Raw genomic sequence first — 26,962 nt, 5'->3', positions numbered from 1 at the left:
CAGAATAGTAGATAAAGACAAGCAGATAAAACAAATACACATTTACACCATAGAAATTTTAGACTTGATTAACCACTATACAGAAAAACTTACTCGACAGGAAAAGTTACTGAGACTAGAGGGACAAGAGACAAAGCCAGGGGAAAACTGACAGCCATTTGGAAGGAGAAAACAGAAAGGAGACAGGCCAGACTTCAAAGAAAGAGATGATGCAAGAAGGAGAAGCGCTGTTATTTCCTACTGTGCCGTCTTGATTTTCCCATTCATACTTACAGAATGAAGTATGGGAGACATATTTTCATAGGATTATCTTGACACACTACAAAATTCCACTGAATGCTAAGGAATGTTAACTTTATTGTTTACAGCAGTGTGCTGTGAATGAAATTTAATTTCAGATGTTTTTAGTAACTACCTCAACAAAAAAGGCTGCTAAGGAATTCTCTGTTCATCAATATTTGACTTGCAGACAGCATCTTTATATTGACAAAATCTTTCTGCAGAGGAAAGATGTCAGCAAAAACAGCGCTTGAAATGTGCGTGTACACTCTAWATAAAAAGAATACTTAGCTGCTAAATATTCTTTTTAATTTACTATTATTTATTTAGTAGAGAGACGCCTTATTTGAATTCTTTTAGTGTACAATCAAACCATGTAAATGTTAATTAATATTGACAGTTATAAATAGAGAGACAGCCATTTTATTCAGCAACAAATGAAGTATTGCAATAGCTCCTAATAGGTGTTCTGCCTATTCTCCACATGTTCCAATTYTGGAGAAAGTTTTTATTCTGGCAGTACATAAAGTGTGACACGCTTTGCTACCTCCTTTTCTACAACCTCTATAAATTTAAATATCAATTAAACTTTGGGCACACAGAAATGAACAAGTTCGATCAACTGAAAGATTCCAGAAAGAATTGAACAGAGTAAAACTGTTAAATCTAATTTAGTCCTTATTAGTTTTGTATCTATGCATCAGCTACATTTTCTTCTGGTCCAAATCCCTATGAATCCAATGAAAACAGAAATATGTGCCTCCCTCTCATCACTAACATGGGTTCTTCTATGAAAGAAGTAGATTACATATAAGATTATTTCACACTTTTCCTAATTTAGCGAAAATAACTGCAGCATTCCAACAAGAACTCTCCTTCCATCCTCTGAGAGCAAGCCTTCTCTGTCAGAAGAAAGCACATTCCTCTCGCATGAAAAAGAATGATTTGTTAAAGAGTAGGCAGAATAATCCTGAATTGCAGGGCACATCTGGAAATGTGATCAGTCTTATATCACATATGSAAGGGTTGTGAAACAAGGGCAATAGAAGATTTTTTTTATTCTAAAAAGAAAAGCTTAAAAAATAAAAAATATTTATTTTTAATAGGCAAAGATTATTTTCATGAAATGCAATCACCATTTTCAAATCATATATCTCTAGCTAATACATTAATTGAAGTTCTTTAAAGATTTTAAAGTTCATTCATCATTGACCAAATGATTGGCCTGAATATGAGATGACTGTACACCAAACACAAGTTACCAAAAAATCCTCTGTAGAATGACTTGTTATCTGATGACAATCATAGCAGGGCAAAAGGCAAATATATTTCTTCTAAGTTACTAATACTCATACTGCTATATGATGTGCTACACTAGACTGCTGAATACTTAACAAAAGTAGGGAAAGAATATTGCAGTACTGCATACTGCTTTTTAAATTGCTTTAAATTTTGATATGCAGCTGATTTGTCACTTAATACTTATAAAATAAAATTAAATTAAATTGAAAAATAAAAGTGCGTATAAATGTGTAAGATAAGGTAATTTTCACCAAACAACAGATAATAAATTATTTTCTCAGATAGGAAAAGTATTTTACTCCAGAGTAATACAGCTGAGCTAGTAATATGACTTAGATACCAAATAAGCATTTCATCCTGGGAACAAGTGGCAGTTGTATACAAAATGGTGACCAGGATGAAYGGTGGAAGAGAAGGATCTGGAGCCCTTGGAGCAGCTCAGAAGTGACAACAAGCCTGCAAAAGGACCTTCAAGATTGCTCTAGGACAGGGATCACATCAAAATATTAGTCTTATCTGACTCTTTAACTCTCAAAAGAATACCAAAATTCAAACCTTCACAAAAACGGTGAATTCTTCTAGCCTGTCATTTGCAAGCAGCAACCTCTTCTGCACAGTCTCCAAAGCCTGTCCACTTTGCTTTGCCAAGCCGTGGAGCTGTTGGGACGCAGTAGTCTCGAGTGCAGTCATGGCACATTCAGTCTCAATCATTTTGCTCTCTAGATTGGTAAGTTTAAGATGCTGAAATAATTCAGATAGAAACAATAGTCAGAGTGATATGATAACAGCTGATAGGGATCTATCTTTGGTAGTTTAAAAAAAAAACCACATCACACAACATTCAACTTTTAGAACACATCAAATGCAATTTCATAGAGTAGTTTCATTCTCAGTCATTACATCTATATGCCTCTGTGTCTCTGAATTTTCAGCCATGTGAATTAATGAAATCAGATAGACAYACTATTATTCTATTCTTTTTCTCCTTTATGTATTTAAAAAGCCTAAGTTCATGATTTTGCTATTTTTCTTTAAAAAATAAGATATTAAAAGTTTCGAACACACAGCCATTGCAACTCGAATATACCTTTTTCTCTAACTCGTTCTTAGCCTTGTGATACAACTGCTCATATTGAGACTTTTCTTTGGTAGCTACATTAAGCCTTTGTTTCAGTGAGTCAATCGAAGTTTTCTTTTTTGAACAGTCTTCAGTTACTGCTTTTACCTAAAATAAACAAAAAAAGCAATTTGATTATTAAGATACAAAATTTAAAAGTCAGACTCAAATCAAATCCATCTTGATACTGAGCTGTATGCCTGTCTGTATTATACAAATAATTCAACTGAAGTATATTTTTCTGACATTTTAGTCCTTAATAAATCCGTTACTAATCCAGTACAGTATGGACACAGCTTTGCTTCATGAAATCTGGACATGAATTAAATGAAAAGAAAAACTCTTAATTTGCAGGGCTGCAGGTTTAGTTACATTTAACAGCCAAAATGAATATAAGAGAATGAACTACAGTTGAAACTTCTTTTTTTTTTTATCAGATGTAGAAGACATTAAGTAAGATTTAGCTGAGAAATAAAAAGAACTGTCTACAAGCTAATACTCTCAGAGCCTCTTAAATAACATAATTTTGCCAGATAATGCAAGCACTGATTTAGGATAAACTGAAATAAAAGAAGGCTCAAAAATATTCATTCAGCTATTCTGACAGTAATAATCATACAGCCATCCAGATAGTTTGGGAATTTAGTATTAGGGAATTTCTCTGATCTTCTGTGAAGATAATGTCAACGATATCAAGCTGATTTTCCTAATTAATAATCGAAGAAATGAATGTAATTTTTTTCTATGAAAGATAATAAATGTAAAGCTCAAAACACTCAAAGCACAGGATTAAAGTACATCATTCCACTCTAAATTGTTTCCCTAAAACCAAAATCAGTTATTTCTCTCTTTCTTTATCTCCCTCATCTTCTTGTGTTTTCACTTTCTAGTTGAGGATTTCTTTTTAATACCTTATCTTTGACGCAGAAGGTAAGACAGCAAGTATCTCTCTAGTGCTTAAAGTGCTTAATGACAGCAAACAGAGGTAGTGTCTGCGCTGGGAAGCAAGCACCCATATTTTAGGAAAATAAAAGCTAAATGACAAACTATTTATATTTTGGGGTCATACACTACATATTACCCTGTGTAAGCACATCAGATGTCATCATCTTTTTCAGGAATTGATGGCCAAAGTGYGATGCGTTACTGGGATAATATACAAAGATTCCTTGACATGCAAGTTCTAGTTTCAGTGAAATTTTCCTAGAATTCCAGAGGGGAAAATAACTTGCTACAGATATTAAGCTCTACCTACACAGATAGAATTACACTAAATGTTAAAACCAAAGTAGAGCTATAAATCATTTATAACATTGCAGTAGAAAACAGATTAACATATTAAAGCATTTAACCAGTATAGCTAGGAGACATGCATAGATTTCATTTCCATATGTCACATAAAATCATCCTTGTTTCAGGTCCACTGTATTTTTATAAAAGTAGAGTACATAAAACTATAACTTACTACTTACAGCAAATCCTTGCAATTCATTTTTCTGAATACTTCCATATTAGTATACATTAAATTACACTGAATAAAACTCAAGCTATCAATATACCCTGATCTCATACAAATTACACTGGAATTATATACTTAATTTAACTATATGTTCTTTGCTTATAGCATTATATTGACTTAATATGCATATCATGCTAACTAACTTCTGCAAATCCACCAGCTTTTACTTTCAATAAAACTATAAATAGCAAGTAAAAAAACACCTTTCTTTCAAGACTTTGTAATGTTTCATTATAGGTTTTCTCGTTTTCTTGATTTGACTTTAACCGAGATCTCAAGTCTTCTATCAAATGTCTTTTCATATTAAGGTCCCTCTCCATTCGAGAAATCCTAGAAGTAAGAACAAAAGTAACATTGCAGTCACTGTTATAAAATATTGTAAACATATTACTCTAGGCAACTAAAAAGTATGAATGTAGTGGGCAGAATATTCTTGTTCTTTTAGATTTTTTTAAAAAATTAAAAGCTGAGGAAATTCTTAGGATTTCAAAGACAGCATCAAGTTGCTTACTTGATAGACCAATTTCTAAGTATTCYGTTTACCTCTGATTTGCCTTTTTTGATTTAGTTTATGTTCTAATTAAATTATACCATTTTAAGCATAATATTTTTCAACACCGATAGCTTAAAAATCTGCTGAAAGAAAGGTTCAATGAATTAAATCTCTTTGAAGATTGAAACAGATATATTTCAAGCACTATTTTGCACAAAAATGTTTAAAGGCAGGTGTATTTTTTCATTTATCTGAGTAATACACAGAAACACTGGGAAAATCTTGCTATTTTGTTGAACTGCAATATCATAATGTCAGGTAAGATAATTTGTCTTCAGAAGTGCAAAATCCAGAAATAGCATCAGCATTTTTCACACAAATCTATTAAAAAAGGAAATTCATCCACTATGACATGATCTGTATTTCATGAGAAAATTATATCTTATATAATGATTCTTCAGTTAAAGTACATACTACAAATTACAAAAAAAAWATATGCATTTTTCGAATATCTGCAGGCAGGTGATTCTTTTTTAATAAAGGTAAAATGAATGATAGCAGTATGTTCAAAAATAAGACAAAATATCAATTTCATATTAAAAAAATCATAAAGAAGACATAGCATTTTAATAATTCTTTAATCTATTTTATATTTATATTATGAATGTTATTTTAGTAATAAGATCTCATAATTTATGCACAAAATAGTATTAAAGACAGTACAACAGTATAGCAACAGTATAACAGTATAAAAGATATATGAAAATCAGTAACTTCATTTTAAATTCATGTTGAAACATTAAAAAACATTTCTCTCATTTTATTTTAAGCAGAATTAGTAATTATAAAATTGTTCAACCACTTTAAGATTTTTTTTTCAAATAAACAAGTGAAAAAAATTAACTATACTCTGTCTACAAATAGAAAAGAATAGAACAGTGAGATGTGTTAAACAGTGGGACAAGCAAGAAGTTCGCACGTATACCAAGGGATTACATTAATATAGTAATATAATTGAAGAACAATCAATTAAAGTAGGTAGAACAAAAACCTCAGCTGCATACTTTAGATCAATACATGAAAATTTCAAAATGAAATAAACCTTAATCTATTCAAATAAAAACAAATACAATTGTCCTTTTGCACTTCTTATGAAAATAAGACTGGATATTTAATCTTCTTTAAGCATCTAAGCCTTGACATGTCTCTTAGCCCCTAGGCAAAGAATTACTGTATTTGAAACACTGTGTTCAACAGTGCTGAGGAATTCATTTAGACTCACATCAAGAATAAAAAAGACCACTCTAGGGTCTGGATTCTGGCTTACGGTATTCTTATTGGAATGCAGATATTGAAGCTAGCTAATCACTCATCAGCTTAAACAAAATACAACCTTAGCATACACTGCTCCTACTTCCAAGAAGCTTTAAAAGTCCTTAAGATTTTATACATAAAGAAAAAAAGAATAAACTATACTCTTAAAAAAATTTGCAGGAAGAGTAATGTTAACAGTTATAGAGCTGCCACAGGGTGGCACCAAACACAACGGATAAAGCAGTGAACGTACTTTACTTGTAGCTCTTGCATCTGTTCTTCTTTTTCYTGGACTTCATTTTTCAGTGACTTAATGGTGGTTGATTGCTTAGTAATTTCATTATTCGAATTCTATGTTGAAAACATTAAAATAGAAATAAACATTAAATATGATCTCAGTGAACAGAAAGTTTMTTTTTAAAAATTGGAGGTGTAAACTTTGATTTATTTTATGAATGTTTAGTTAAACATTATTTGGAGTCTTTTTTTCTGTACAAAAACAGTATTCTTACTTTTCATTAAGCAAAAGTCTTTTCCTCAGAAAAGGCAGTACTGTCGCATAGCTACAATGATACATGATTAATATATGTTCTCCAGGAAACCTACAGGCTTACTGCCCATAACAGGGCCACATTTTCTCTTGCAATAGCATAGCCAACTGGAAAAGTAACAGGAAAGACAAGAAATAAAATCAGAGCTTTCTTTCAACTATGCTCTGAAAGTTTTAGAGCACTGAGGGCCTACATATATAAAGCAAAAGTTTCCATTAACCTGTTTGATCTTGTGTATTTGAAAGTGTAAGACAACCTACAAATGAATTTTTTTTTTTTTTTTGTTCCTTAAAACTCGGGCAGAAGACACAAGACAATTGCATTCACCTGTATCATCACAAATTTGCCATTCTTGTAATTAAAAAATCTAACTCTAAACCATTTGCTAAAAAAACACTTCAAATGTAAGCCATCTGTAATTCCAGTGAATGTCTATGTAATTTCTAGTTAGTGGCTTTTCCTCATCATATATTTAGAAAAGCAAAAAAATACTTAATTCCTTCATATAAGCACAGAAATAGTCTACTTAAAGTTTTTATATAGATGAATTTAATTAACTAGACATCTTACGAACTTAAACATAGCTTTTGAGAGTCATTTCTGAAAAAAAAAGGTGACCTCAAAGAAAAGCATGAAGAGCTTGATAATTCCAGAAGGTGCAGCATACATTATTTTCATGTATTAAGAGTATACACAGAACATATGCATAATTTTTTTGCAGGTTCAGTCAAGGCGTAAAAGCTTCAGAATTTCACTCTTTTTACATAAATGGTGAATGAAAATATCAGAAATCCTAACAATGATACTTGAGAATTTTTCTACTCAGTGCAGACTGTAGCACCCATTAACATTAATGGCAGTATTGTACACGCGGCACCTCCAGGGGAATATACATTTTTGTGTGCATAGTTAGATGTAAAATACTGTTCTTAATAACTTATCTAGTCTATTTACTGTTATTATAATGTTAAGTATTAGCAGAAAATTGTTCAAATTATGTACGGTAATACAACATTTCTCAGTTTCCTGAGACCTGCTTGTTGAGTTTGAACTTCACTAGCATGAAGCAAGCACCCAGTTATATGGTTAACATCTCAGATGTGAACACAAATACTTACAAAAGGACTTTGAGGTTTGGAGTTATAAGGAGATGTTTTGTGGGCTGCACATTGACATTTGCAGATAATTTTACATATCTCTGTAAGCATGCGAGATAACCCCAGACAACACTTGACAACTTTTGTCTGTTTCTTCTGCTAAGAATGACTTGCAGAATTTTTGATGTTATTATAGTAAAAACACACTCCATTCATCTACCAATAGACTGAGTCTATTAATCTAGATTTGGGAATTACAGATTTCATTTTGCATTTTTAAAATGAGTTTTGCACAAGCAGTTCGGTTTTTTTACATTTAAAATGTAACTCTTTACAACTAAAGGCGCTGTTAGAATTTTTGATATCAGATACCTGCAGGCTTATGTTAAATACTTCTCCTCAGTGCTATCATAGTTTCTGCTACAAAAGCAGAAAAATCTGAATTTCAGCAATGTATTTTGCAGTTTATATGTAGCAGATGGAGAGTTTGTAGCATGAGCATTTCTTTCTGTGTAGCTTACAGGAGACATCATAACTGTTTCTATTTTACTTACATTCACAGGGCAATTACTACTAGATTTTCAGAGAAGGATGACAAACATCTATAAGGGATAACCAATATATGGATAACAAGAGCCACACAATCAGCCTAATTTATTTCTTACTAATAATTATTGTTTATCTTCTTAGCAGAAGCCAGAAGTAACCAAACTTTCATTTAAAGTAATTTGATAGCACTTTCAATATGATGCATTTAGTCACTGTGAAAACTCAGCAAGCCCCCTAGTCTAGCCTATTGGATCTGCAAGAGGTGCTTCAATTACAACTGTTAAAACATGTGGTAGCTATTACATTTCTATTTAATAATGATTATTTAACATCTATGTTACTGATCACAGGTTATCTGTGATGTAAGTGATATGTTATCTGTTTATATGTGTCTGCTTATCCCAGTTTATGATATGGTGCTCCCGTGAATTATTCTCAGCATTGGATAATCTGTTCTGTCACCTTCAGTTTGCATTGCAGCTGTTTCATCTCTAAGTCAATGTTCTTTGAGAGATTTGATGTTGCTTCACTCTTGCTAGCAGTTTGAGACAGATGTTYCCTCAACTTCAGCTTTTCCTGTAAATCTTCCTTCTCATGTTGCCACTTGGTCAAGTCAGAGGTCAACGTCTGTTTTATAAACAGAAATAACAATCACAATTGCATCTCAAAATATTTTTGCTTCATCACATGAAGTCCTTTTGTGGTGAGAATTCAAGAAAAATGAAACATTACATACCATCCATTTATATTGCATAGTTGATGGCTGAATTCAAGCAAACAAATCTTGAAGAAAATGGAAGTAAACTAGCATTAAAAAAGCTTCTTTTTTGAAAGGCAAACTGATTCAATTTTTTTTCTGTGTACTTATATTTTTATTGTGAGAGGCAAAAATTACTGTATAAAACTCTTAAGAGTGGTTACTCTTCAAACATGTTTAGCCAGAAGCTCCTGGGATTCTACAATTACTTTCTATACTGAGCATGAAGAAATACCAAGGTGTCTCTGGCTTGAAGGTGTATTAAAGGTGGTTAAATGTCAAATCTGTTTTAATGGTGACCACTGTAAGCTCACTGGAATTGCTGTGTTGACAACTGCTATAAAACATACATCCTTCTCTTGGCTTTTGTTTTGATATTTGTAGGGCTTGTAGAGGTTAAAGCAAAGTGGACCAGCTGCACTAAATATCTTCTGGTTGGCTGGTCTTTACTCATGTTATTTCTTTCCTTTCACATATACACACCATAGCCAGAGAACCACATATTCCATAACCTTGACTCTAGGGCTGAGGTACTTAACTGGTAAAAGCCAAGCTGGAGCAGGACAGGATAACAGATGTTAGTTGTTTATTCCACTGGGTAGGTCTTACCACCCTATACTGCAGCCAAAATGTTTCTCATTTAGCAACATAAATGTTAAGTCCAATTAGCAGACGAAGCTTGTTAGGGATTTAGTTCAAATAAATAACATGCAAACTAACTCTCAGTCTTGTTACACTTGATTGACAACTAATGAGAATTACTTAATCTGTGTAACAATATATATCACCATACTCCTTAAAGAGATTTTTTAACATTAAAATATTAATTTTAATTTAAATAATATTGGATTTTCTTCTGTGAATAGGGGAACTGAAATGCTCTTCAATTTAGTGCTTATCTATCACCAACATACTGTCAGAAGAAAGCCACCAAGCTTTAATGGCCTAACACCTATCTGCTCTTTATGAGGTAACTACAGTACTGCTTTATTCTGCAAAAAAACAGTTTATAATATCATACTTTAATATAAGAAATAATCATATAAAATTATGTTGAAAGTTATCATAGAGAAGAAAACTCCTTTGTGAAAAATTCTGCTTAGAAAATGGAGAAGATACCATACCTTCAAGCAACTAAGTGTATGTCTAACTTAATCCATAAAACAATATGGGTGACAGCAGGTTAAAAGATGCTGTTCTTTCATAATGTTTTAATGTAAATTCAATTGCAGACTTTCTATGGTTTGTAATATAAGAGCAAATATTATATACAGATATTTGTATACAGACACACACATTTCCATACAGACCATTTGAGTACCACATACTCATCCAAATAAAAGAAATACAATTATGGGCATGTTTACTTCCATTACCAATAACATGAGAATGCTTGCATGCCTTCATGTTTTATGTTAACTTAAAATATATTATGGATACAAGAAAACGCATTCTATGTTAATTAGAACTCTAAAACAATTTATATACTTCATGCACTTATCAAAGCCAGTGGGAATTATACATACATATCTGAGCTCAGTACTATTCTTAGCAAAAGGGTTGATCTTTCATTCCCTTCTTAGTCTTCTGTAATTATTAAGCAACAGACAAATAGTGTTAATGTATTTTCTGACCGGTTATTCCCTAATCTGTTATATTATTCCCTCAATTGATACAATGTGGGTAAATACAAAGGGAAGGCTACTTTAAAAAAACAGAAACAGATGTAGTTGAAGAAAATGTGGTAGAGAAAAAAAATAAGCATAAGGTTCATTTGTCTAGCATAACCAATATTTCTATATACAGAATTTCATGATTCAGTGTTTCTATAATAAATTATTCATAAAAAAAAAAAAAATCATAGCTAGATCAAAATCTCTGACTAAAATTAGAGAAGCCCATATATATACCCAAGATAGTTTGTGACTTAAGTTCCTTAGGCCATTTAAGACTACTGCAGGCAAGAATTGTAAATTCTAGAAATGCCATGACTGCAGTGGACAAATTCACAAAAAAGAGAGCAAAAAAAGAAAGAAAAAGGAAGCATCTTTGTAGAGCACGTGCTAAGGATGACAGTGCTACATCAACTGCAGAACTTAAAAAGAGGAGACAGAAAAAATAATTTCAAATATGAATGTTAAGAAATATTAAATGCATTACGAACATCAAAACAAGGCGGGTAAAGTAAAAGCAAGACAAAAGGCCTTCAACTTGCAACAGCAGACAAGGACAGACATACAATTGCAAATAAAGTCATCCATCAGGAACCTTGCTTGGAGCAACTGCAAACCATTCCAACCTCTTAATATTATACTTGTGTATCTAATGCAATGCAAGGGTACCTGAAAATTCCATAGTAATATGATGGGCACCTTTCCCACCAAATCCTTTTCCTTCCTTTTCCATTTCTCCTTCCCTGCCTACCCAGATGAGTAAGTTACTTCTGCCCAAAAGGTATTTGTTGCATCACCTCTAAAATAAGTAAGCTCATTGTCATGTTTCCCTCCCTACCTGGTATGTTTTAATTCAAGATTTTCATTCTTTTTCTTCTTTTCTTCTTAAAAYATCTTCTTTTTTGAGTGTCCTATCATACCCGTAAATTGTGAGTGACAGAGTGAAAAGGATTTACTCCTGGGAAGAGGTCACCAGGATGAAGGGTTGAATCTTAAACACCAGCGAGACCGGATGTTTGTAGGGGCAGGATACCGCTGTTCCTCCAAGAGGTAGCGGCCTTTGTCTGCTGCACCTCCTCCGGAGTGTTTTGGCTTAACAGATTTTTAGATGTTTATAGAGTTAATATTTTGACATCCAACTTAATCTCCTTGCTCCTTGTGTACACAATACATTTTGCAATAGTGTACACAGAGATAAGTGATGAAACCTAATTTTCTGTGGAGTCAAAGCAAAACTGAATGATTTGGCTTGATGGCTTTAAACCATAACCTCTCTGCTCAAAAACACATCTATAAGGAAGGTCTGGTGAAGTAACAATGCAGGGATCTCCTGGAAGAGTCCATCGCTCCTCTGCATCACAGAAACCTTGGGATAGGCTTCGACTTCAGTTTGCTGCAGAGTCACATTACTACTGCTATGGAAAAAGGGATTCCTGTAGATAGTAGCTCCTGTTGTCCTCTTACAGCAGTGGGGTACACGACCTAGTGCTTATATTTGCAGAACATATTATATAGAGTATATTGCTATAAAGAATGAAAAAAAAGGAATATAAATCAGATAATTCTGAAATGCTTTCCAAGTAATGAGATAATCAAGACCAATGGGCTCCTGGCTGCATGAGGAGGATGTTGGCAGCAGGGGCAGGGAGGGGATCCTGCCCCTCTGCTCAGCTCTGGGGAGGCCAAACCTGGAGCACTGGGGGCAGCTCTGGGYTCCCCAGGACARGAGGGACGTGGAGCTTCTCGAGAGGGTCCAGTGGAGAGCGACAAAGGTGATTAAGGGACTGGAAGAGGAAGAGGAAGAACTTCTTTGCTGTGAGGGTGCCAGAGCCCTGGCACAGGCTGCCCAGGGAGGCTGTGGAGTCTCCTTCTCTGGAGATCTTCCCAACCCGCCTGGATGCCRCCCTGTGCCCCGTGCTCTGGGTGTCCCTGCTGGAGCAGGGGGTTGGACTAGATGATCTTTAGAGGTCCCTGCCAACCTCARCCATTCTGTAATTCTGAGACTTTTTAAAGTGAATTTATTGGAATAATCCAATTTATATATAGCCAATATAAGTATTCTCAGATGTTTAAAATTCATATTTGCTATGGCTATTCTCATGCTATAATCTAAGCAGCTCAAGATGTTATAATATGTAAAGAGATGTCTTAATAGACTAGAATTCAACAGACTATTGGATTCTTTTCCTATGCACTCTTTCAACAGCAGTTAAAGAAATACATTTTATTATACTCTTACAAGTTCCATTTTAAAAATTAACTGTGCTTGACTGAAATTTTTAAAAAAGAATGCTAAGAATGCTATTCTTTAGTAATGGCTTGATTGCAAAGAAAATATCTAAGATAGATTGTACTTACTGCATACGTATATGACAAAAGAACTTTTAAAAATATAGGTACAAAATTAGATGTCTAGGACCTCACACAGTAGAACAAATCCTATTAAAACATTACTATAATATATATAGTTTATATATATATATAAAAATAACAATTATAATATTTATTATATAATTATATAATACAATTATAACAATGTATATATCTATATATATTTACATATATATTATATATATTATTATAACAATTTTTTTACTCTTGATCACATTGTGCTCTACTGTCAACAGAATCAAACTTACTGCTGCTTTATGAGTTCCAGAAAAAAAGCTAAAATTAATAAAGATGGTATATAGCTACCTGAAAACATGAAAAAGTGGATATAAGTATCAGAATATAAAGCAAACTATGCTGCATCCTTAACACAGGATCAGCTATTAAAGAGAAAACATAAATAAACCTGTATGGAATTTGAAGTTGAAGTAAAGGTTTTCTTCTGGCTGTAAGTGTCTAATAACTTAATATTTCAAACACRAAGAAAAATGTTTAATAATAGTCTTTGGTGAATTAATAACCTACCTCTGAAGTGAATCAAACATGCCCMAAAAATCAAGAAAGTTCTAAAATGTAAAAGTTGTCACTAATTTTTCTGAAATTATAGTAAAATCTACCATATCACTCAATTATAAATTATTTTCAGCCAAATGCAGTTAGCAGCAGTCRACTCTGTTTCACAAAATGTCAAGTAAATGAAGGTAATATAAAGGACTTTTTGCTAGTGCTTTAGCTAGTTGTTAGACTTCAGTAGCCTTTAGAGACCATTAAGTACCCTTTGGCTAATTGGCCAATGGTAGATTAATCCTCTTTTTATTCTAGCAGCACTATTTTAACACCCTTTGCACTCTGTCAGTGCAGTATGTGAATGACAAAATAATATTGTGCATGAATAATAAGCAGAAAAGTTAAATTAACATTTCATATTTCACATGCCATACCTATGTGTCAGGAAAAAAAAMCTCTTTTAAAGCCACTGACATTCAACTTTTTTAAACGATCTGATGTTGACATCTTATTGAGGTGAATCTTCCTAATTACTGCTAATTGCCTACCAAGAAAAAAAAAATCTTTCCTTGAAGTGCTGTTGTCTAGTATAGATGAACATAGCTCCAGCGTGCAAAGTAAAGACAGGCATGACACTTGAGGCGTGCTACATTATTACGAGGTCATACTAAATATGGTTTGCAATGAACAAAGCAGCTTTTAAGAATGTTTAAGGCACTGAAAATGTCAATCTCTCATGAAGTGTTTAAATTAGTTCCCAGCAGAGATATACAGATATCAGCATGCAGATAAGAGATATACCTCTCATCTCAGGTATTTTACTAAGGAAAAGAAACACATTCGTCCTATTGATAATGCCACTGTAACCCAAAAGCTATTCATCCACTTTATAAAAGCGTAAAAACTGTATATCACTACATACAGAACATACATACTTTTACATTAAAAAAATAAATCCCTAGTTTACTGGGAATACAGCTGTAATAACTAACAAACAAAGATTCTTTTGAAAGTCTTTGAATGTCTTAATCATGCTTCAATATTCATCAAATACACAGAGCCCTTTAAAAAGGGCTATTTATTTTATACCACTTCATAAACAAATATTTTATTGGCAATTTCTAATGCCATTTTTTTTCAACAAAATTATTTCCACATAAATATAAAATGAATATACAGCTTGAAAAAGGCCACCTTTGGATGTGAGCATGGCCCTTCATTAAAAAAAAAAAAAGAGAGAGAGAGGGGGAGAGAGAGACAGAGAAAAAAAAAACAGTAAAATCAGGTGCAGATAGATCAGTTTATAACTTTTCTTAATTTCTCTTTTTTTTGTAAAAGACTACAGAAACATTTAAGTACAAATGGATCAGAGCAAAATACTCTGGGTCCAGATCTCCAAGAAATCATCTACTGGTATAAACCAAAGAAAAGCCTGAATATATAACTGCATACTGTACAATAAAAAACTTTCAAATATAATATTCAAAATTAGAATAAATTTAGTAGTAATACAGGTAACAGACTACTGCTTAACATGATGAAAATCTTTCTGAAAAATACCAGCTCTATAACAATATACTCAATTTGAAGTTAAAGGTTTTGTCCTGCAATATGTGTATACGACCTGCACTTTATATTGATTTTATTTTATATCTCTGCATGAGTAAATATCATTTAAAGAAAGCATATATTTTACTTAAGTATTAAAGCAGATGCAACACTCCAACTGCCCTTGAAAATTCAAAAGTAAGTCTCAGTTATCTATATAACTTTACTAACAACATTACTGTCATTAAGATGAACTATATCATCATAACTGTTTGCTTACATATTTGCAGAGACAGAGCTTCCACTGTGGAGACGGAAACTGCCAGAATATACAGATGTTACAATGTGCAGCACCTTGCCTAAAGGCTTTAACTTTTCCAGACAAAGAATTACAGAACTTAAAAAATGTATATGCCTTAAAGAGAGGGTAAAATATTTGATTCAAGTATCTGATAACATATTTTATGTATTTAATGTTTTAAGCCAATAGAACTATATCTTCTAATATCTACACTCACACAACACTGTACATCAAAATAAGTTTTAGTACAATTAAATTTAAAATGAAAATATAAAAGAGGATAATTCCCTAAAGGGTACTTTGTCCCACTTTAAAATATCTGAACATTACAGCAGGTCATTTGTGAATGTCTGACTCATGTACAAAACTACAGTTTCTATGTATCCACCATTACTATTTAAACATATACAAGTGGACTTCGGTATCTGAATAAATAACATGTATGAGCATATTACGTTCTGGTAGAGGAAAGTGATTTTTTCTGTCTGATGCAGATTCACCCCAAAATACCCATGCCTCTTTACACACTAAAAATTCTCAATGTAAATCATGGAATCCATGCAATCCTATATAATTACGATCAGGTTTTACTGCATGTTTTCTTGCAGAGCCACGAAGTATTTTCTCTGATTTCCACCAAACACTGGTATTGGGGCAAACTCATAAAGCTAGCAATCTGAATTTTTCATATAGGGTCAGGGATAGTGCTTGCCATATTCCCCTTGCTTAATCTTAACACATCTAAGCACTGCAAATGAACTACTTGCATGAGAGCCAGTCAGGGAATTTCATAATCCCTACAACTCATTACGAATTTAACAGCAGCAATACTAAGTATTCATATGTTTCAGATAACACATACAAATATGCTGCACTAAAACTCATTGGGGGAAAAAATTAATAATGCTTCCATCTGTTTTTCGTATAGCTCACATAAAATAAAAAGAAACCAAAATTAAAACACTATTTTACAGAATATTTTTAAACTTTCTGTTGATTCATATACTTATTTCAAAAGGCTACAGATTTATATCTTTAAAAATTAAAAATATTTTAAAGGCATTTATAAGCTAGAAAGAAACAAAACAGCTGAAAGAATAGTGAAATATTAATTTAACTGCTCCTCATTTCCATTTATTTTCAGAGAGAGCAAACCATTTCCTATTGAAATAATTCTGCATACGAGATGTGAGTGGACAGGAATTCTGTGCCTGCATAAGAAGCTGTTCCATCTCTAAAGCCTGGCCTCATCCTTAAGTAGTGTTTTCCGTTTACTTCAGTCTCAACTTTTCATCTGTTAAAGGCTATTTTCTGTCAAAGCCAGTCTAAGAAGATACAAAGGTGTGCAGGTGACAGAGGTATTCCGAGATAAAAGAACAACTAAAATATGCAAATGAGAGTATTCTCAAAGGTGTGTTGCAGTATTCAATGAACAAATTTCTAAACATAGCTCTTGATTTATATGGTTATTTAAACATATTTTTTAACTACTTCAACCATGAACAAAAGCTTAAAAAATGTCATATCTTTGTCTTAATTTTCACACAGCTGTATAAAAGCAAAATATTTCATGTATATACTCCATTAACAAATATTACTGCTGAAAAAGTTTACTGTTCTCACCGAGGAGAGCAAACAAATACACAATAATGGGGTGGAAAAAAAAGATAATAAATGAACTAGCATTTTTGTAATCACATAAAGCGGATACTATATAAATATTAATGCATTATTTACATGTTGTTTTTCTAGTTAAAAAGAGAAGGCATACTGTAACCCCTTTCTGATGGTTATAAAGAAGGTGGTGATAGACACTGAAAGATAGTGGGGGAGGGGGACAGTGGGCGTATTTTGTGAAAGCAGAAATTACGTTAAAAATTACCTCTAAAATGTACTGCATATAAATTAAAATGGTAATTCATCCCTGGATTCTTATAAATGAACCCCCACAGTCTTATCTTTAATCCTATAATTTATGTTATCATTGGAACCCTTGCTAAAATTACAGCCATAAGTGAATGTTTTAGTGTAAAGTATCTCTTATGTTATATATTAACTATCTGAAGAGACCATATGAGGAAGAACTATGTTTTTGGGCTAATATACAAAATGAAATATACTTCCCCTTTATCATGATTATCATCAATATTATTACTCATTTGGGTTATTAATTCTTTTTAAACACATGAACTCAGTTTGAGGACAACACTGTTGGTTTGCCTGATCCCTGCAATTTAGGGTCCAGGCCTGAAATTGATCTACAGCTGTCAACTTTTAGAATTTTTCTGATTCCATTCCGCTTACTTGACTGAGATAAGAATACAGAAGAAGGCTTATGCATTTTGCTTTGATACAAATAATATCCCAAAGGTCACAGGATCTTTTGAATCCTGAATCCTGCATGAATAGAAAACTGTATATGCTCAGCCATCAAGCAATAAGTCCTTTGCCAGTGCCTGTGAATTCTGTGAGATGTGCAATGATCAGTCATGCATTCTTCATTACTAGGAAAGAAACTGAAGCAGTTCTTGACACATTCGGCATCTTGACACATTGAGGCTAAGCAAACAAACACAAAGCAGAAGCTATCAGGACAGCCCATGATTACGTCATTAATTGACAAAACCACTTTAAGAACAAGTCAGATGGTGTAGTGCATCAGCATGAAGTGCTAACATCCTTCCACCTTCAACTGTCATATTCGAGTCCACTATACCCAGACACTTCAGGAACATAAATATGGCTTCAAACCCCGCAAAAATAGGATCAGAAGAAGAGTATTTCCCCTCCAACCTCTCTAGGGATGCCAAACATTCTGTGTGCCAGAGCTGCACTTTGGCATGCAGCAACATATGATCGAGGAAAATGGGATTCCTCCTTGTGTGCAGTGCAATCCAAAGGAGGAATGTGGTAGGAACCACTCGGAAAAGGAACAAAGGGATGGCTCACAGCTAACATTGGGTGTCYTAAAAGTGGTCTAAGATGATAACATCTTAATTTTTTACAGCTGCTGAAGATGGCTTTTGTTTACTCATATTCTCTTAAGCCTAAATAGAAGGGAAAAAAGAAATCTTATTCTTTCAAAAGATGTCTACCATGGTATTGTGATAAGAAGGGCTGTGCTCTACTGCATTGCACTCCTGGCTACGAATACACCTTTTGAGGTTGCTTGCTATAGTGAAAAAGAGTTCATAGAGAGAACAGAGCACCAACAGTAACGTTGAACCCCCAAAAGGGGTTAAACAAGGGGCTATGGGAACAAGCAGGGCCTGGAAGTAGGATGCAAGCCCCAACAAATGGCTATTCCCTTTGGGCAATAAGCTCAGAGAAATCTCAGAGAGTGATAGGTAAGAAACTTTGGTCAAGAACAGGACCCTGCCTTGCAGGAGATATAAGCGTGGAAGGCTGAATGGTAAAGGAGGATACTCCTTTAGGGAGCTCAAAAAGTCTAGGACCACGTTTCTTTCTGACATTATTCCCTAAAGCACAAGATGTGATAGTTGTAGTTATAGGCCGGCTCTCTAGGCACTGAGAGGCTGCACTAGATGCCAAAGAATAATATTCTGTATGGAAGAAAAGAAGAAACTGGTCTCCAAGGAGTAAAACTTAGTGAGGGCTAGCCTCCAGCTCCACTGTTCAACATTCACAGCTATCAAGATATTTTTCCTGTGGTAGTTACCTAAGAATGGTCTTTCATTTGAGAAAGAGAAAGAAAAAATGAAGACCTGCAAGARGAAGATTATGTACAATGTCAAGAATCCACTATCTTCATCACCTGTACAAAGTAGTATAAGTGAACTGTAAGTAGAATCTTTGTGATTAACAAAAAAATTCTAAGTATAGTAAGCTATGTGGATTTAAGGAGTTTCTTTTTTTTCCCCCATAGTCTTTTATAGGTTGCTTTACAGGTGGTTGTTGCCATTCTTCAGTAATTAACAGTGATTGTTATTTGTAGGCTCCATAAAATGCATTCTTTCTTCTCATAAGCAAGGTTTTCAAATCTTAAAATTCTTGTTGCTTCCTTGCAATTCATCTAACAACATTTGTATTTGGTGTGTGGTACCTGAAACAAGACACAGTAACTCATACTAGACAGTGAGATATAGCAAAAACTCATTCTGAGAAATTTCCTGAAAGAAATTATTTCTGACAAGCTGGGTGTGCTTCTACTATGAAAAATGAAGAACAGATTGGACAAGAAGGTGACCTCCACTTATAAAACAACATAGCAATATTCCTAAGAAAGAGACACTATTATCTAGACAGACTATGGAACTTTACGATAYCACTTAAGTCTTCATTCAAATTCAGCCTTCTTCAGCCTTGCACAGCTCAACATTATTGGCTTACACAGAACTCCCAAATTACGTATAGGGGGACAAGCAAAGTTCTTCTAGCAATCACTGTTCTTAAAACTGAGACTGGAGAAAACCACGATTTTAAAAATAGTTTTAGAATAGAGTTATTTTTTGAAGACTGATTAATTTTAAAATATTTCAGTAACAACTACAAACCATAACAAACATAGACCCAAAATAAACTGAGTGAAACTAACATACTCTGAATATAATGTAAGAGTTTAGTATTTGATAGTAAAAGTAACAGAATGCCTCATTTTATGTGAACATAAGAAGAAATATGGTTATTGGTAACCAGTAAGAAGAAATGTCCTTGACTGGGAAGAGATTATGTTGAATGGTCTCAGACATTCCATATTGATATCAGTAAAGTTCATATACTGGGGACTTTTTTCACCCAGCAAGAGAAATAAAGCAGAGTCACAAAAACAACGTCTGGCACTACATAAACACACACATATAAAATCCGTAATTTCCTTTTTCTTTTTCCCCACAACTTTGGTACTTCGCATTCTATCTATCTGTTAATATTTTGAAGGGAGGGACATATATCCATTCTCTATGCAAATATCTACCCCATTACCACCACCTCTTCCTCTCTGGTTTGAAATTTTTTTAGTAAAAAACATAAAAAATATTTTAAGATGTAGAGACTAATTACTTTTCAGTGGTCATTCAAATAAAAGATTTTGGTATTCTGAAATTCAAACCATAAAAATTATCTTACAGAAATAAAATACATTGTTATGCTTGGGCAAAGAATATGAAATATTTAAATTCACTAAAACCACTATTTCTTAATGGCTTTTATTATCAACTTGCTATATCAAAAAAAACTGTAGAATTTTCTACAGATTACAATTGCTTTAAATTGGAAAGCTAATAGATTTTTTTACCTCTTGGTGTCTATCTTTCAAAATATTACTGTCTTAACTATTGAAGAGATACAACATAAAAACTTTTTTTATATATACAATTGCCTTTTTTTGCAAAAAGTTGAAACAATCACTTCACAATTAACAGTCTTTTGCTGAAAATTACCACAAAATGTTTGTAAAAGTCACATTTAACCCTTTACAATAGGTAAATAACACATCAAAGTCTGCTTTTTTACTGTTCACTTTAATTTTGATAAAATTTTGATAATTTTTTACTTGATCAATGCTTTTTTTCTGGTTATAAAAAAGGAAAAGCTTATTGAACCATACTTGATAAAAGAAAAAAAAAGACTCCAAAATACTACTATTTTGGAAGTTTTCTGTAGAGATACAGCCAAATAGCTTATATGACCACTATGCTTACTAACATCTTAATGATAAACATGCCTTTCCACACACCTCTAAAGATGAACTAAACCAAGGAAATTATATTCTTTAGGGAATATATGCAGTCTCTTATTCAGAAATATACAAGAACCATCAGTTTGTTAAAAGCAAAGGAGAAAATACTGACTTCATTGCTGAGATCAGCTTTACTGCCTTAAAATACTGTTGTCCCAAGTGACCTAAAAAATGAGTAAAAACAACAATATGACTGTACGGTACAGGGTGTTCCAAGTGATAATCATACTTTCTTTCAACATCTAATATAAAACATAGACATTGTTTTAACAAATATCACTTGGCTGACCTAGAAGATAGGACAAAGGGATAAAAGAGTCACGTCCAATTCCACACGGATCGTCATCTCGGATTCTAGTTTTTGCACAGTTTACCTTACGAACATGATCCGAGTGACATTTCACAAATTCCTGGATAAATGTTGCTACACTCTGCCAGCAGAGAGACAGGCTGTGTCATGCACAGATCAATAATAGCACTGTGTTTCATCAGCTTCAAAATCAAAAGTGCTTCATCTGGCAAAAGCCACGGCCCTTGAGGATCTGACATATATAAACTGAATACCCTACACAGGATGTCTACTATGAAAACTGCCAGTGTAAAGACAAGCCAGGTGAGAACACAGAGTGAATGTATATAACCATGTATTTGTATATATAAATAGGAGTTTTTAATGCTTTTTCATAAAAGCGAGAATAAGTACCATAAAAGCGAGAGTGAAATTATTTAAAATCTTACAATTCCTGAAAGTGAATAAAAAACTATAATCTAGACATTCCAATATTCAAAACCCGTTCAAGAACTATCATAAAATACGAATTGTATAATAAAAACTGTATACACTTATACAACAGAAATAAACAATATTTAAAGACTTACCATCAAAATCACTTTTATTAAAAATATACAATATAAACACTTTATGTTTCTTCAAAATAGATAGCTCTAGACCCTAAGCCATCATTTAAAACTTCCTGTAGATCTGGCTTCTACTCAGCATAGACTTTCATAAGGAATCAAGGGAAACTTGTGTTTGTCATTTCTTTTCTTACGATTTCCTTAACCTATTTCTCACCCACAGAGTTGAAGGGACGTATTTTACAAGCTAAGTGGAGCAACTGCTGTTCTTCTTAACAAAATTAACTGTTTATAAGAATGCCTTTTTCTCCAGTGCTCTATTGCATAGTAAATTTAGCTTTAGTTTCTTCTTTTTCCTCCAAAGCTTTTACTCTGTAAAAATAAGTATTCTTATTCTTCAGAAGCCCAGCCTTTAACTCTCATCTTGAATCCTTTATCAAGATTCTGTTTAATAAAGACTAATAGCTCTATACCTCCAATCAAAATTAAAAGCTTTCTCCCTTAAATAAATATTTCACTACTACTTCAGCTTAAAAATGTTTAATTTTCTTATCCTCAGCCACACTACGGGGCAAAGACAAATGAAAAACCCTGAAATCAGCCAATTAACTTTTCTAGATTTTTGTTATCAAGGTAAGAATCACCTAAACTGAGCAGTTTTAGTCTGCTCTTACCTCTACAATTTATGACTCCAATGAGTTGTAGCAGAACAACATAAACCTAAATTATGTGTGTATTACAGCACTGCTTTGCCTTTCCTTTGCATTTCTACTACAAAAGAGTAATTTTCTTACAATGTTCCTGTTGCACACCATGGAATATTCATTTGTTTTAGGTTACTTTCTTAGTTTTTATCATTCATTTCCATTGAGCCATGAAACATTTGTATGTTTCAGCTGGTGATGGCTTTTCCCTCTACTTGAACACTTCTCCCCTTTGTAATCTGATGTTTAAGATAATTATAATACTTCTCTTTCCTTTAAGTTAAACCCTTAAAAAACACTGGTTTGACTTTTCTTAAAATACCATCCATGTATAGGTCTTTTCTTCAGAGCTCTATTAAGTGCATTCTTTGTTTTATCAGAAACTTAGCATTGTTGACCAGGTGGGTTCTGTGGAGCAATACATGTATTTTTTTGGATCCATTCTTCATATAAATGAATAAGGTGTWACTGAAGTTCATAAATACCTTCCTGTCATTTGTATTTCCCATAAATTCATCTTAATATCACTAAACACTTCATCTACCTCAGTCTCTCCATTTCTTTCATACTTGCAACAATACAGGCTTCTTTTTATTCCCTTCAGGAACACTGTGGCACTGCTAATGGCACCAGATAACATCCCTCTTATTTTTCCTTCTTGTAATAACTGGCTAGTACCTCTGCAGTTATCTGAAATTCGATTCCCTGTCTCATCTCAAAACATATTCTCCATATTTGTAGTATTATTCAATTATTATCCATAATAACCTGTACATTATGTTATAAAGTGTCTTGAACGCAATACAATTCATCTGATTTTACAGAGAAGCAGTGGTTTTGTAAAACGGGAACGTCTTTGGTAGCAGTGGTAGAACTAACATGAAACAGCATAAAACATTAAACCGTAAGCATTTGACAAAAATAGTGTCTTTCTAAGTTTTATATGCCAATTTTCAATATGAGTGGATTTCCAATGGTCAGTTACTGTTACTTAGAGCCACAGACCTCATATCTGGTATAATTATTTCTTGTCTTAATTATCAGATCTTCAGTGTCTTTTTCAATCTTATGCTGCCATATTTAAGAATCTAAAAGCAAATTTATTTTTTCTTAGGTATTTAAACTCAAGGTACTTCTTAATTTCTTCTTTGACAACATTGAATTTTTCTCTGTAATGTCGTATTTCAATCTTTCTCATGACTCTTCTTCAAATGCACTTCCATCAGTATCTTTCTTTAGTCATGGCTATTAGAGCTGGACAGAGAGTATTCTCAGACCAGTCAAATCAGTGCCAAGACCTAAGAAAATATTCTTTCCCTATTCCTATTGAGCAATCTACAGTTTATACATTCAAGGTCTGCACTGGTGTTTTTCACTTGTAGCATTGGGAATTCTTGTTCAACTCATTACCTAGTAGGACTCTCATTTTTCTTTAGAGGCCCTGCTTCCCAGGAGATATAATTTCAGCTATTCTTGTATGAACATGAACTTGAGCTTGAGCAAAGTATTGGTTTTCATTATGATGTAATGATTTCCTCATTAAAAGCACTGTGAGGTTGTGGTGGTCCATAATTTTCAGTCTACCTCTGGTAGATGATTGAAAGTTTAGAAATGACTAGAAATGAGTATCCTCTTGCACTGGCTAGATATATTGTCACTAATTAAAAAAAATCATTGAAAGATTTTATATCTAAAACAAACAGAAAAAGTATTGCTATTTATTTTCATAATATATCTAAATAAAATAGATGTATATGGTGTAAACCATTATCCTGAGGAAAAAAGCATGTTATCACTCATGTGAGGGATCTACTAAAAATTAATTTCATAGTATGTGAGATTATGAACCAGTGAAAATCATTACGTGCTATTTATATGCATCAACTTAAAATTTAAGCAGTGAATTGACCATTTAGTCTACACTGTGTAGACTGTGTTATCAGTCCTTAACTCGAGTCTGGATACTGGACTGGCTTATTCAGAAGAGAAGCTTGTATTCARTAAAACCAACTCTGTAAATAAATGTCCTTTGTACATTTTAATAGAAGTGATCATGATGTCACAAAGGTACAAAACAAACAAAGTGTATATGGGCTTATAAGATTTACACATACTTTCAAGTTTTAGAACAATTTTATCCATCCACAAATCCCACTCCTTTACTGAGAAACTCACCTCCTCAAAGGAGGAACAAAACCATATATTACCTATTCTCCTGTTACATACATCTCTCTCTTAAACAGTATCAAGTACCTTGCTCCTGCAATTCCCTGATCCCTATCTCCCCTGGAGATTGAAAAAAATGCATTCAGGAAGGTAAAATTATTTCACAGATTAGGAGAGGACCAAAGGAATGATAGAGTGCAGGAAAATCAAGACTTMTCTATTGAAAATAGGAAGAAATGAAAAAATACTTCTCCAATTTACTGGGCCTCTTGAAAACTTTTTATAAGAATGTAATCAGTAAAACTTTTATGTAGGCTTGGGAAAGAGAGGACTATTAGATAAAAACCATCATGAAATGGACAATTACAAACAGATGGAGAGAATTCAATTTCAAGGTACAATATAGAGCTGACAGAAACACAAGGCATCTGTTTCCTGCTTTTCTGCAGGACCTATACAGAAGAGCACAAACAGGTGCTATCGTACAGCATATGACAATACTAAATTATACAATATTAAAAATAGTATGCAATTTTGCAAAGCAATCCCCACGCATCTACTGMAAATCCTTTCTTGTAACTTCAAAACACAACACAATCTCACAGTAGAGGGGCCCAACTTCTAGACTAATATCAGCAAAATATCGTTTTATCACCATGAAAGTACTTGCAAGCGTAAAAATCTTGATATTGCATTGAATTCATATGGAAATAAACAAGTGCTTAGAATGGTTAGACAAATTTTTTTGTGTGTGTGAGATTTGATGGCATGTGACCCTAAATATTAATTGATAAAAACTGGCTGTGCAATTCAAATGGCAGTCAGGAACACCACTATGAGATACCGATCTTGTAAGAAAGTCTTGCAGGACATGTCTTYCAAAAATGAAAATCCATGGGATTTTAGATTACAGAATAGGTTTTAGAAACTGATCTAACTCTAAAGATAGCTTTAATTAAGTGAGCAGATTTCACTGAATTGAACAAGACTATTGCTGAAATTGAGTATCTATTCCCCTTTTCCAGGCAAAACTCTAGAGAATTCTTTTTTTCTTATTTCAGAAAATATGAGATTTGACTTTTGAGTGCAAACAAAAATATATATATGTATCTTTTTATGTTAAAAAATCAAAGATTATGAATTTCTAAACTAAATTATAAGACAATTGTAGGAGAAATTGTCTTTGCCTAAAGTGCATCCAAACTAAAAATACTTTTAAGAAGTAAATTTGCTTACATTGCAACAAATTGCTTATAAAATTGTAAAGTATTAAAATTGTCCATTTTTACATTGATGCCAAGACTTCTCTCCAAGATTTATCCTTCTATCTTTAAAGGTTTCTACCCAAAGGACAGAAATATTTCACAGGTGCTAAGAACAGTGCTATCCTAAGTATACTGTAAAGTAAATATGTAACTGAGGTTAAACAGTTAAATCTTTCCATCAAAGACCACTCACAAAAAGAACTAAGCAACAACGCCAGGACAAAAGGAAATCCTATTACAGGCACAGTTAGTGGAGCTATGTCAAGGCCTCTTAAGGCATCCAACTGAGGAAAATTAAAAAATAAGATATGCAAACAACTTCTTACTTTTTGGTGTAATGACATGAAAAGATGATTAGTGAAATCACGAGGAATAAAAAAAATAAGCTACATGAAATCTATACAACAAAATTAGAGATCAAATCTATAATTTTGTTTGCTGTAATGCACAAAAAWGTGTATCCTACTGCAGTGTTATCACTTTTATATATATTTATAGTATTATATTGGTTGTATTCTGTGGTCTCCATGCAGTACAAACAGTTTTTTCCTCACAATTTATCCAGTTGCCAACTTAGTTCATTCTAACATGAATATAATACAGCTCTCATAGTTCCAGTTCTTGCCAACCATTCTCTTTAATTTATGAATGAGATTCATTTTCTACATGCAATGTACTTTAACTAGTRTTCATCAATAATTCAACATGTCTATTGTAATTATTCTTCGGAGATCAATAGAAGTGTAAGAAGTATTTTGCTTTATTTTTTTTTGTAATGAAATCATAGTTTCATGATAAATATATTCTACAGTGTAGTTCTGTTATAGGAACTGTCTTAAGATATGTGCTAAGTTTTTGGTGCAGTAAACTGCT

The 26,962-nt window shown here is 33.0% G+C and overlaps 1 protein-coding gene across 1 annotated transcript in view; it reads right to left on the bottom strand.

Annotated features, from left to right (window-relative positions):
• CNTLN (centlein) overlaps window positions 1-26,962 on the bottom strand; it is a 173,480-nt gene that overhangs the window by 23,914 nt on the left and 122,604 nt on the right. Inside the window, exons 19-23 of the mRNA XM_026044024.1 lie at window positions 8,684-8,848; window positions 6,278-6,375; window positions 4,421-4,547; window positions 2,669-2,806; window positions 2,137-2,322 (exon numbers count right to left, since the gene is read on the bottom strand). Of these exons, the coding sequence (XP_025899809.1) occupies window positions 2,137-2,322; window positions 2,669-2,806; window positions 4,421-4,547; window positions 6,278-6,375; window positions 8,684-8,848 (714 nt within the window). The remainder of the gene's footprint in view (window positions 1-2,136; window positions 2,323-2,668; window positions 2,807-4,420; window positions 4,548-6,277; window positions 6,376-8,683; window positions 8,849-26,962) is intronic.

The sequence above is a fragment of the Nothoprocta perdicaria genome, unplaced genomic scaffold, assembly GCF_003342845.1.
Source record: "Nothoprocta perdicaria isolate Ctin4 unplaced genomic scaffold, notPer1 scaffold_104, whole genome shotgun sequence".
NCBI classification, from domain to species: Eukaryota; Metazoa; Chordata; class Aves; order Tinamiformes; family Tinamidae; genus Nothoprocta; species Nothoprocta perdicaria.
Note: the sequence above shows the minus strand (reverse complement) of the source record. Positions and strands in the feature narration are given on the sequence as shown.